This window comes from Pseudorca crassidens, chromosome 8, assembly GCF_039906515.1.
Source record: "Pseudorca crassidens isolate mPseCra1 chromosome 8, mPseCra1.hap1, whole genome shotgun sequence".
NCBI lineage: Eukaryota > Metazoa > Chordata > Mammalia > Artiodactyla > Delphinidae > Pseudorca > Pseudorca crassidens.
In genome coordinates, this window is record NC_090303.1 from 59,979,053 (window position 1) to 59,992,318 (window position 13,266).

Below are 13,266 nucleotides of genomic sequence, written 5' to 3' on the forward strand. Positions count from 1 at the left end.
ACCCTTGAGCATTTCAGTTACCTCATCATTAAGAACAGAACTTGAGAAATCAGGCTTTTAGCAGGCTGAGGTTGCAGAGTCTGTGCATGTCATCTCAGCTGACCGAAACCGCTCCTACATCGTTGACACATCCCCTCTCCTGCCAGTATACCTGTGGAGCTAATCATTCCTATCACCTCTTCCTAAAGAGCTGAAATCATCCTGGGAAGTGGCTGTGTGGAACCTGTCATAAATTTGGTCTCCCGGGAGAGGTATTTGAAAACTGCCTAAGAGACCGTGCCTCTCGATCCAAGAAGAGGTTAGATAAAGACATTAGTGAGGGTGACCTAGTGGAGAGCCTTGCAAAATGCAAGGATGAGTAAAGGTTGCCCAGATGATCCTTTCAAGAGCTCTTCTCTTTTTGCTGGCTGAAGTCTTTTGCAGCTGAGCGCCTCCATCATTCAGCGGCAAAAAAAAAAGCAGTCCATTTGGAACATAGGTATTGGGGGCTTGTGCTGGGTGTGGATTCCACCACAAATTACCATTCAAATATGGTCACCGACAAGCTGAGAGTCCAGAAGAAATCAAAATCGAATTGCTGACTTAGAGCTGGGGGAAGGGGATGTTTGTAAGCGCAGGGAGCTCTCTGCCTCTCCGGAACATCCAGGCAAATGTGTCAGTGAAGGTTTTCATGAATTATTCATTTATGGGGAATGAATGCAAGCAGCAGTCACATGTAAATGACAAGGCTCATAATCAGAGTGCTACTTATTTGTCCTTAGGAAGCAAGGAAGAAGCTTATTAACAACTCACAAACAGGAAGACATTTTACTTAGAGAGATGTTTCTATGGAGAAGAAATTTGCCCCTAGCCAGCCAATAGATACATATCATTTATTTGAGCTTGCATTCAGAATCATCTTTTATTTTATGTCTTTTGAACTGCACTTACTTGCCTTTTCCAAGTGTACTTTATAAATAATTGATACAACTGAGAAGTTATTGGCTAACTGAAAAGCCATCTCTTCATGTCTTTAAGTCTGACCCATGGCTAAAGCCAAACTGTCTTTTATAAAGGGTCTTTATAAAGAGGCTTTAGCTCTTTACCAGGAAAAAAAAATCAGATTTTGAAAATGAATTTTTTTCAACAATAGTGCATCAGAAACCAATCCAACAGTGTTTTTGGTTAACTTAAGTGAATCAAGCTGACTGCATGACTAATTCAGATTAATGGTGCAGAAATCAGTCATTAAAGAAGAAAAAAAAGATTGATTTACTAGTCTCAACAGAATGGCCATAAATTCGCATCTCCCCTTCTATCACTACTCTCTCTGTTTAAAACATTTGAAAGCACTAGTAAACATCTCCTCTGCCTGAGTAGATGCAGCATATATACTATAAAACCCAGCAAAGGCTCCAGCAGGATGCAGCTCTGTTAGCTGTATGACATTTTATTACTACCATTGGCCCTCTTGTTGTCAGGCTTTCATTGAAAGAAAAAGAAGTTACATTTCCAAGATATCAGATATTACATCTATAAGATAAAAGCAGCAGTAATACAAAACTGATTTTTTAAAAAGAGGCCCAAATTTATTTTGCATGGTAAATTTAATTTCTGACATCCCTGGTGATAATGATTACAAAAGTGTTCTTGTCAATATCGGTAAATCAGTGCAAAGCAGGTATGTTTAGTTGACCGTGGTGTGGGTGTCACTGGTACGTCTGAGTTCAGAACTCTGAACATTATAAAGTGCAGCCTTATTGCAGGGCAGGCATCCAATTTTTAAAACATTATATAGATTAGAGAGAGATGAGTGTTCCTGAATTATTCATAGCCTTTTCTTATGAAATGCCCCAAATATAATTTCAAATGGAAATTAATTTAATTCATGCAAAAATAAATGGGTCTAGAACTCATCTGAAAGCTTGAGTTTAATCTAAGGGGCACTGATAAAAAGTACAGATTACCTTGGAGGTAACTAGTTATGCTTTTCAAGAACAGAATTGGGTTATGTTAGGCTGTTAATGTACATTAGTTTCACTTAACGACTTGTAAATCAAGTTCTCGTTAGTTAGCAGAGATAATTTATTGAACACTGTTCTTGCCATGTTCATTGCTAGTCGAAGAGATCCTTGAAAACTATGTTTTCTTAATTCAAGAAGTAATTATTAAACACCTATTAGGGGCGTCTCTCGTGGCGCAGTGGTTAAGAATCTGCCTGCCGATGCAGGGGACATGGGTTCGAGCCCTGGTCCAGGAAGATCCCACGTACCGCGGAGCAACTAAGCCCGTGCGCCACAACTACTGAGCCTGCGCTCTAGAGCCCATGAGCCACAACTGCTGAGCTCACGTGCCACAGCTACTGAAGCCCGCGTGCCTAAAGCCTGTGCTCTGCAACAAGAGAAGCCACCGCAACGAGAAGCCCGCGCACTGCAATGAAGAGTAGCCCCCGCTCACTGCAACCACAGAAAAGTCCGCGTGCAGAAACGAAGACCTACTGCAGCCAAAAAAATAAATAAATAAAATAAAAATAATAAAATAAATAAATTTTTTAGAAACAAACAACACCTATTAGGTATCATGTGCTTTCTTAAGTTTCAGAAGTATCTGCCTTGGTGAACAAAGCAGACACAATCTCGGACTTATGAAGTGTATTGTCTAGTTGGGAGCAAGGCATTTTTAAAAATCACTCAAAATCATTAATGAATTATAATTGGGAAGCAGAGATGGTAAACTCCAAGAGGCCATGAAACATACCTATTTTGTTTATCATCCTATTGTCACCAGTTGAACATTTGTAAATGAATTATTATGCAAGTGACCTAATTTGCCAAATAGGTTTTCCCCTCTGAAATAAAAGTGTATAGAGCCCAACATGTATTAGGTGCTTCATTGGTTTTTTGATGATTGATTGAATAAATGGTGATTAAATACTACTAGGGAAAAGTACAGGGTGCCTGAGAGCATGCCAAAAAAGGCCCCATCCTGGTGTGATTGCCCGGAGAAGGTTGTAGGATTACTTATGTCAAGGGTCTGGGGCAGGAAGGAAGATGGCGCTTTCATAAAGCTGGAAGAAAGTCATTATGGCAGGTGTGTGTAGCCCAGGGCCGTGAGCTGGGAAGGCAGTGAGGGGCCAGATGGTTCAGGGCCGTGGAGCCGTGTTGAGTTCTATCACAAGGATATGGGTTTACTGGTATTGCTGATGAGCTAAAGCATTTGCCATTTTGCATTGGCTATTTTACTAGCTTTTCGGGACAAGATAGGGGCTAGGGGCTGGGTAGAGGATAGGATGCAGATACTAAGGCAAAATTCTCTTCCTGGACACCCAGAGGTCTATGTCACCAAAGGAAAAGTGGGGTGAGGGGTGGACAGTTCTTTCAAGGAGATTCCCGATCTTTACCAGAGATCCTCCCTTGAGCCTGAGGAAGCTTTGAAAGGGAAAAATACATATTTTAATTGAATTCTGCTGATATTTTTGTGCCTTTTCTCAAGCTATTTCTACTTCATAGTAGAATTTCTACTTTCAAATTCCTCATTTGTTAAAAGAGGAAATACAGTATTTGCCATCCAACTTCAGGAGCTTGGCCATGAGACCTGGTACAGAGCATGAGCTCATTCTAAAAGATACAAGTAATATGATGTCTTTTAGAATGTGGGCCAGATAGCTTTCTTGTTTTCCCAGTTATTGCTTCAGTTGGATTTTTGTCATTGTTTTCAGGAAAAACAAGAGACTGAGGACTGATCTCTGGGGAACTAGTTTGGTTCCATTTTGAGGAAATATTTTCAAGGATCCTTTCTGAGAAATACCGTGAAGTCATTTTGCAATTCTGTAAAATTGTTGGTGGGAGGAATCCATTTGCCTCCATAGAAAGGTTTGGGATTCTAAAGTTGATGGGTTTTAAAAGAAACATATATGCGAGGAGTTTTGGACTCTTTTATATTTGTTAGATTGTAGTTGTTCAATTAAAGCTAAGGGTTGATGTTCTTTAAGATCCCAGCCTTACTCAGAGCTTTCACTGCCATGGGCCTGGCTTCGATCCCTGGCCGGGGAACTAAGATCCCACAAAAAGAAAAAAGAAGAAAAAAAAAAAAAAAAAAGATCCCAGCCTTAAGCCACAGTTTCTTGATTGAAGTATAGTAATTAATCTGTTGTTTGGTCAATGCTCCAGAATAATAATAACAAAAACAATCACAACTAATTTTATTAAGCATATTCAATATATTTAATATGTGATAACTCCTAATGCCCTGAGGTAAATCTCTCTATCACCTCATTTTACTCTGGAGGAAACGGAGGCACAGAGAGACCAAGTAACTTTCCCGAGGTTTCACAGCTAATAAGTGGCAGAGCTGAGATTCCAAGTTGGCAGACCAGCTCCTGAGCCCATGTGCTTCACTACCCCACTCTACAATGTAGTTAGTACTACAGGGAAGAAATTAACTATGCTGTCTTTCCATTTCACATTCTGCTTGATTATCCTGGCAATTTGCTTTCTTTACAAAAATAGGAATTTTAAAATCCCACTTAGGAGAAGAATGAGTAAATAAGCATTTCTCATTACAAACTTCCTCCTCTCAAGACTTAAAGAGTTTTGTATTCACCTCTTCAACTCTTCAGTCTCCCCATCCCAGACAGAGACTAGTTTGCTAAATTAGGCCACAACACTTCATTTAAGAAGGTCCAGAGGAAGCACATCTTTCTTCTCATAAGCAAATACAAAGATAGCAGTCAACAAGGTTTCTCTAGTCTGTGTGTGAGATCGTGTTACATTTAAATGAGAGTGAAGTGTGGGCCCCATAGAATGGATTGGGTCCGTTTTTAAGCAATTTCTCTCACTTTTTAGGAACACCTTCTATTTGGAATTTAAGAACTAGGTGCTGTACCAGCTCAATTTCACTTAAGAGAGACACACTGAGTCCCTCCTATGTGCCAGGTGCCAGGTTAAGGGCTGTGGACGCACCAGTGAGCAGTAAAGAATACCCTTATCATAATGAAACATATAGTCTCACTAGGTTGAGAATATCTCATTTTCAGTTCGAGCCCTAGAATCTGAATTTGAGAGTTTCAAGGACCTGTAGTCTGATCCATTCACGAAACAGGTGATGAGAAGGAGAGCCTAAAAGCTAAGGAAGTTTCTTCTCCAGAGTCAGAAACTCTAATAGCAATGGCCTCTGGATCCCCTGCTGCTTGCCCACTCTTCCTGCCATTTTCTTGCTTTTCAAGCTTTTCTTCAGTCTGTCCCCCGCCCCGCAACACCAAGTTCTTTTGTTGTTATTTTTTTATCTGCTCAAGATTTCTTAGATGGCTGTGGTCTGATTTTGATGCTAATATTGATCTTCCAATTTTCCAACCTAATTTTCTTTTCTTCATTCGCCTCTTCCCTTTGCCTGTCCACGTACCTGGCCTATCTGCCTGTCTTTAGAGTTTAATAAGCAATCCCAGGAGGTCATGGATCTGGTGAAGACCTGGGAAAGAAGAGCAGTCTGCCGTGATCCTCCTGAGATCTTGCAAACAATAGCACTGGCCCTTGGCTCCTTAAAGATAGTTGGGCTTGCCCAAGGGCAAGGAAGACCAGCAGGCATCTTTACTGACATCCCTAGATTGGATAACATCCTTTGGAGGGAAAAATGAGGCCATGAAATCTCTCGCTGTGGTACCTATCATTCTGTTAAGGACGGTGAAAACACAGTCTGTCATCCCTGACATCGTAATTGAAAGAAAAGCTTACATAGATTTCAGCCATAAGCAGTATGTTTATACAAGTGTATAAAGAGGAATAATCTGTCAAGTTGGAAAACTCTTAATGCTGTGGGACTCAGTTTCATAATTGAACAATCCAATATGAGCTCACACATCTTACCTTGTTCCATGCCTCAATAATTTTTAGTAGAAATACTTTACCTAGAGGCATATGCTTATTAAAAAGGAGGCTCGGCTCGCTCAAAGCCTGGAATTAACTCATGGCAACAAGCCTGCACTGGAGAGAGACTGTTGGGTCTTTGTTCTCACAACTTTACTGCAATTTGCCATCTTATTTTCAAAGCCTAGCTGATGTGTTGTTTGGGAAGTTTGGGTTTTTTTTAAAGGAAGAAAACATAATTTCACATGGATCAGTGACTTCTCATGTTAGCAATATTGCAGAATTTTACGACTTCATTGGAAAGTCCAGGGAGCAATGTGAGTATCAAAGGAAATGGACCGTGGATTTATTTTAATATAAAAAAACCAATAACTTAGTTATGGGAGCCATCAAGGTGGGATGGGGACAGCCCTATATTGCAAGTTGAGAATAAGTCCTACTTCTTTTCATGACCCGTATGACCTTGGGCAAATTTAAATGTCTCTGAATTCAGCTTCCTCCTAAGTAAAATGGGAGTAATAGGACCTACCTACCACATTGCATTGTTTCAAGTCACATGAAGGTGAACATATTTAGAAAAGTATGAAGCAATGTATAAGTGCAATATAAAAAATTTTATGCAATGTATTACATAATTATTGTTTCTACATCCACAAAGGGAATCAGACAATTAATGCAAGTATTCCAATACCATTCTTGCTTCAGTGGTCTGAATATTCTGGACAAATGATTATTTCTCAGGCCAAGCTACATAATAACCCCATTCTAGTCCTTTGTATATCTAGTGATGGGTAGCCATAGATTTTTGTTTTTGCAGTTTTTGTAGTTTTAAAAACCTAAGCAAGAAGCCTAGAAAACTCCATTGGTTTTGCAGGTGGAGTTGGGGAAATTATTTACAGAATCTGGGTAAAACAATAATTCAAAATTATTCAGAATTCAAACATACAGATTTCTGTAATAACCATTTTTCCCTCTAAGTATACGTTGCTAATTGGCCTGATTGGTATCATTAGTAATTATTATTATAATCCCAAGGGAACCCAGTACCCTGAAAGATTTTCTTAATTAATGAGGGAATACTTGATATTTTAAAATCTAGGAGACCTATGCATGGTGTGGAAATAACTGACCTAATAAGAACATTGAATTAAATAAAACATACTATTCCCCAATTATTCTGTACAACTGGGAGTTTTCCACAGTTTGGGGAAGAACGAAAACTTGTTTTAAATTTAATTACTTTTGCGTCTTCATTTACATCACCATTAAGTTGTTTAATTGATTTCTTTTTTTAAAAAATAGCCCATCAGTAAAAACTGATAATCAAGGTTACCATTAATATGTTGGGAACAAAATATAAATGATGATAATGTGTTGCCCTTGTTTATGAGGATGATACTGCACATCAGCATAATCTAATATTTTTAGTTGTCTTTCCTATAACAGTTTTTGCGTGTCCCTAACTGTCTGCACTCAAAGCATTACCTCTGGTGACTAGGGGAACAGATATATGGTAGAAGACTGTATGTATGTATAGATTTATGTATCTATATGCATGCATGCATGTATGTATAGATGTCTGTCTCTATCTATGTGGATATCTTTAGATGAATGGTTGGATGGATAATTAACTATCTGTAGGGTTTCATTATGAAAGTGGGGAGTTCAGATTATTAATCTTGTACTTAGAGGAACTGACCATTATTAAATATTCTGTACTTTGATATATAGCTATTTTCTTTTCAGCAAAGGTCCCAAACAAAACATTATAGAATACAAAATAAATGTCTGATGACTGAGCAGCATTTTATACCTCTCTGACTGAGCTCTTCACCTCTGAATGACATAGACTTTAAGACCCAGTGACATTACAACTACAGAATTTTGGACCAGTTGAGACCAGCAATTTCCTAGAATTGTAAAAGCTGAAGGGCCTTCAAAGGCCTTACTAATCCTTACTGTTCATCCATCCTCCAGAGGTCCCAAGGGTACATGCCAAGAAATACCCATAGTACTTCATTTGCTTTTCTGAGAACACTCATTTCATTGTTACAAGCTTCTTCTATTAGCCTATCTATGTAACCACTCACACACATTCTATTAATAGAACTGGTTGTAATTTGTGTACATCTCCGTAAACTCTGTGTAAAGGTTTTATATATTTTTTATATTTTCATATATACAACTTCCTAAACATAAATCTAGGACTAATCTAGGACTAATCCTTCTATGATGTGTGTAACTCTGATAGCAAGCTATGTTTCCAAGGGACCTTTCAGGCGAAAAGAACAGAAGACTTAATCTTCTTTGGAATCGTAACAGCAACGCGAAGGAAGAATATCTTGGCATTCTTTTTCCCAGTTTAGGCTCCATGAGTCACCCATGGGAGGCAAATGAGCTCCAAAGAAAAGGCTCTTCATGCTACCCTTCCCTGAAACACAGGAAGGCGTTGGCCTGCAGAGAACGTCTCTCGGCAATCCTTACCCAGCGCTTAGCATGAGGGATTTTTTTTTTTTTTTTTTTTAAGAAAATACATTAATTTGGGAGGCACAAGTTTCTATCACGGCATTCAGGATAAGATGGTTTAACATGGAAGACTCAGAGGTCCTGAAGGGTGTTTGTTTATTTTGTTTTATTTGTTTGTTGTTAAGTCTTTACTTCGATGGTTTGACATTTATACAGCTCCCCAGAGCGAGAGCATCAGGAGATTGAGAATCTAGCCAAGGAGGTCACTTGTTTGCCATTTTTAATAAACACAAATAATTCCCTTTTTCCCTCAGTCCCATATTCCCTGCCTCATTAAATCAATTTAAGACCCTTAAATTTTTTTCTGGCAAATTGAAGCAAAAAAACTATGTACTCCCCCAAGGAATGCTTACCCAAGTCCTGCAGGTCAGGCCGAAATCAGTTCCTGTCAAACAGCCTAACACCTCGAGCTATTATGAAATGAGGGATTGGTAATTGGGGGCTGGGCTCCAGACTTGCCTTGAGAAAGGCTCGTTGCATTGCTGTGAACCATAATCTAGCTACTTTGGTTTGTGACCTGGGTTTGTTGGGGTTTTTTTCCCACTCAAAGTAGAGAACTGTGAAAAAGTCAAAATGGATTTCTATTGGGAAATTATGAATGAAGTTGACTCTGCAAATCCAGATAGTGAAAGTATATCCAGAGCAAAGCCAGGCAGGCTTCCAGGCAGCGGTGTGAGAGAGTGTGGATAAAACAAATGTACACAGATCTCAGGCTCTAAGGTCCTCCAGAGGGCAGAGGCTTCAGAGTAAACACACAGGATTTCACCACCAGGTCCCTTTCCCGAGATGCAAGGTTGTAGGAGATTTACCGGCGTGTTGTCTATTGAATATCAGTTAGATAACAGAGGTCAGGAAATGAACTGGAATTTGATGTATTAACTAGGAAGTAGCAAAGGAAGCCAGGCTTGTATTTCATTTGTTATTATTTCCCTAATATCTTTAATTATGTGGCTCCCATCAGGGGATCTGATCTGCTGCTCTTGTAATGGTGTTGTCCCCGCTGGCTCTGGACATGGGAAACAGGCAGTGAATCCCCTGATCAGGGCATTGAGAATAACGTTTGCTATTTTTTTCTTTTTTTTCTGTTCCCAGGCCTGTCCCAGGCTCTCTATCTTCTCTGCTCCATCTTCACAACAGACAGAGACAGCCCATGCCAGCCTCCATGCCAGGGACCTTGCCCAACCCTACCATGCCGGGCTCTTCTGCCGTCTTGATGCCAGTAAGTGCTTCTGACTTGTGCCGAGGTTGCCCCATTTGAAAGAGTACAGGAAGAGCTGAGATCTAAGCTGACGGGGAAGAAAGTGGCTTCTTCTGGATGGAGAGTTGAGCTGGGTTCCAGTCTGCTTTGAGTGCCTTGCTGTGCATCCCTAGGCATCTTGCTGGCTTCTCCATCCTACAGTGCTTCCCTAATGAGGCATGGTTCCATCTTCCTGCTGGTGACAAGTGAGCTTGTCATACCCAGGGAATGGAATTTGTCCAGGGACACGGGATTTTATGACTACTCCAAAGCCTATAGCTTGGGCTACATACAGAGTGTCATTAAGTTGCCAATGAGTGGTCTAGCCAGGACTCAGAGTGATAATTAGAATAATAACAATAATAACGATGGTACATAATAACTGCTAACACGTATCCGTGTGTATCATGTTCTGTTAATCACGTTAGCAGCGTTTATTGAGGGCTTACCATGTGCCAGTCACTCTCTAAGCATTTCATCAACATGTGAAACAATGCTCTCAGGTAGGTACTAATACTATCCCATTTATTTGAATGGAGAAAGTAAGGTAATAGCTTGCTTGGCTGAGAAGTAGAGTAGCTGAGTTTTGAACCCAGGAATTCTCTCTCAACCACTACATGATCCGTACATTCTCTCCTTTCCCTCTCACAACAAACCTCTGAGGTATGCACTGTTATTACCCTCATTTTGCAGATGAGGAAACTGAGGCACAGGAGGCTAAGGAACTTGGTTAAGTGACTAAGTCACGAAGAGCTAGTGAGTGACAGAATCAGGATTTAAATCCAGGTGGTCTGGCTCCTGAGTCTACAGGCGTACATGATATTATACTGCCCCTTCTGAAAACAACAGATTCATGTAGAACGCACATACAGACTGTTTCAGAGCAAACCTTGCTCTCCTGCCGCGGGATCCCCACCCCGTACATCGTCATCCTCCCTGGCATTGTGCTTCGGTGCACATGGCTGGTGTTATGATTTACAGGGCCATAAGGTTCTGAAAAGCCTTAGAGGTGATATGACAATTCAATTAAAACCCTCCCACAATAATATCAGGAATGTTTTGCAGAGCATTTTTAGCATTCTAAGGAACTGTCTACATTTGCTGTTTCATTTTGTCCTCACAGCAGTCCTGTGGGAATATGATCGCAGTCATTATTGATATGCTTATTTTACCAATGAAAAGCTGAAGAGTCAGACATTGAAGGGATTTGTCTAATGTCACACAGCTTGTAAGGGAAGAGTCGTGACTAGGACGCACACTCACCTCATGCTGAACAGCCCAGATCATCCCAGGATGAGCAATTTGCTCATTTATCCAAGTGAAAGCAGGGGCGTGGAGAAAGCCTTGGTGGCCCAATTGTAGAGACATGGACCTGCCCACTGTAAGTATCAGGTAGTTCAGGCTAGAAAGATTCTTTGCAAAATTGGGTCAGAAGGACAAGTGAGCTGACTGACTTTACCTGCACCACTCACCTTAAACATCTTTAGGTAAAGGAAAACAGCACCACCAATGCTGTGATCCTGGGTTTCATTCAACCCCACTAATTGCATGGAGACTTCTACCACAAGCCATCTGCATCCAGGCTTTAAATCCTTCTCGTCCAAAATAGTTTCCTTTCAGGAATTCTATGCATTGTCCAGAAAAATATCACTACAATGACCTTTTTTCCCTATTTGACTAAACTGTGTTCCATTCCCAGGGGCAAAGGTGGGACATTTAGGCTGAAAAGACCCAGAGAAAAGCGTGCCTGGCCCTGGTTTCTACCACATCACTTCATTGTACAACTTGAAATAATAGAGGAGTTGAACAGAAAAAGAGTCTTTGGGTCTTACCTGGTGGTCCAGTGGGTAAGATTTCGCTTCCCAACGCAGGGGGTGTGAGTTCGATCCCTGGTCAGGGAGCTAAGATCCCACATCCCCGTGGCCAAAAAACCAAAACATAAAACAGGAGCAGTATTGTAACAAATTCAATAAAGACTTAAAAAAAAAATGGTCCACATCAAAAAAAAGAAAAAGAGTCTTTAAAGTTTTAACAGAGAAGTCAATACACTTGAAATTTTTAAAAAATGTTGATGCGTCAGAATAGAAGCAAAGGATCAGGTGCATGGTAAAGAGCCAGTGTAGATAAAGAGAGTCAGGAGTTCCCAAACCCATGTCAGCGATGTGTACAGTTGTCATGAAAGTAGTGTCAATCTAGAGCAGTGATTCTCAACCGTGGACAGTTTTTTACTCCAGGGGTTATTTGGCAATATCTGAAGACACTGTTGGTTGTTACAACTTTGGGAAAGTGCTACTGGCATCTAGTGGGTAGAGGCCAGGGATGCTGTTAAACATTCTACAATGCGCAGGATAGTTACGACGACAAAGAATTATTTGGCCCCAAATGTCAGTAGCGCCAAGGTTGGGAAATCGTGATTCAGTGTGACACTAATGTAGCTCAAGAAAATTAACACAAGGTATCTAAAAGCATATCCTAAGAGTTCTAGGCCCTAGAAATCTGGGCCTTTTCTTCCTTATTATCAAGTCGCCAGCCCTTGCACTGTAATTTTGGCTTGTCAAGTGTGGTCTTTCCGTAGAGTTCTTGCTCTGAGAAATCATGCTTCCTGTGGCATAAAAGATTAGTTTACGTCTGTAGGTGAAGGTGAGATTCTTAACTGATCTGTAGTGCACGCTGTCAGGCTACGTATTTCACAAAGCTCTAGGTCAGAAACAAATGATGAATTTGTTCATTCATTTATTTATTTCGTAACATTTTGTTGAGCACCTGCCATGGAGCAAGCCCTGTGCTCGATGCTGGCATGTGGTGAAGAAAAAGGCGGGCGTTGGCTTCCAGCACTTCACTGGGTCGTGATTTCTGATCTTGAAAGTCAAATGCCGAAATAATTTGGGAATACGAACACCCATTTGTAATTACAAAACCCCAGTGAACCGCAGGCATTTTAGCTCCTGTTTTCCAGTTTGTTTCAAGGGAAAAGAAGAAGCTCAAAAAAAAGGTGATATCCTTTCCCTGGATGTTTTACCTACAGTGCTCAATGTCGCTTAGTATTTAGCAAAGCCACTCCCATCTTCTGGCCTCTTGATTCTAGTCCACTCATTAAAGCCACACTCACGGGCAGAGCGTTATTAGCACAAAGCACTGAATGGTTGTTTTAAAGAGGCTCTTGCTAACCCCCTATAATTACTTAGGTGGAAAAATGCAATTTTTTAAGGTAGGAAAATCAGCCTGTTTTCAGTATTTTGTTTAATTAGTCAGTCATAAGGTAGAAAGGGTCCTAGACTGTAATTTTTCTGAAAAGTGGGAAGCGTGGCTGACTCTGGATCAAGAGGCAGCAAGCAGGCTACTCTCACTTCTTTGTAGAACATGATGGCTACAAAGCATGATGGAAGACGCTGGATAATCATGTGTCCTTCTGAACCATCCTCCTTCAGGAAACTGAAAGCCAAAGCTCCTTTGGACTTGATTTCCCTCTAGGAGAAGGTCACTAATTGGAATAAAGTGTTGAATCCTATTCCGACTCTCCTATCCCCTAGCCATTTTTAGAGAGTAATAAGCATTTTTTAGAGAAATCTCCGTAATAAGTAATAAGCATTTTTTAGAGAAATCTCCGTGACTTAACAATGAGAGTATACAGATGTACTTTATGACACTGAATTGTACACTTAA

At 40.4% G+C, this 13,266-nt stretch overlaps 1 protein-coding gene across 7 annotated transcripts in view; it reads left to right on the forward strand.

Annotated features, from left to right (window-relative positions):
* Positions 1-13,266, forward strand: part of CREB5 (cAMP responsive element binding protein 5) — a 412,570-nt gene that overhangs the window by 292,281 nt on the left and 107,023 nt on the right. For all 7 annotated transcript variants that reach the window (XM_067746600.1, XM_067746601.1, XM_067746602.1 and 4 more), the window contains one exon: positions 9,459-9,585. In XM_067746600.1, coding sequence (XP_067602701.1) covers positions 9,459-9,585 — 127 coding nt within the window. The remainder of the gene's footprint in view (positions 1-9,458; positions 9,586-13,266) is intronic.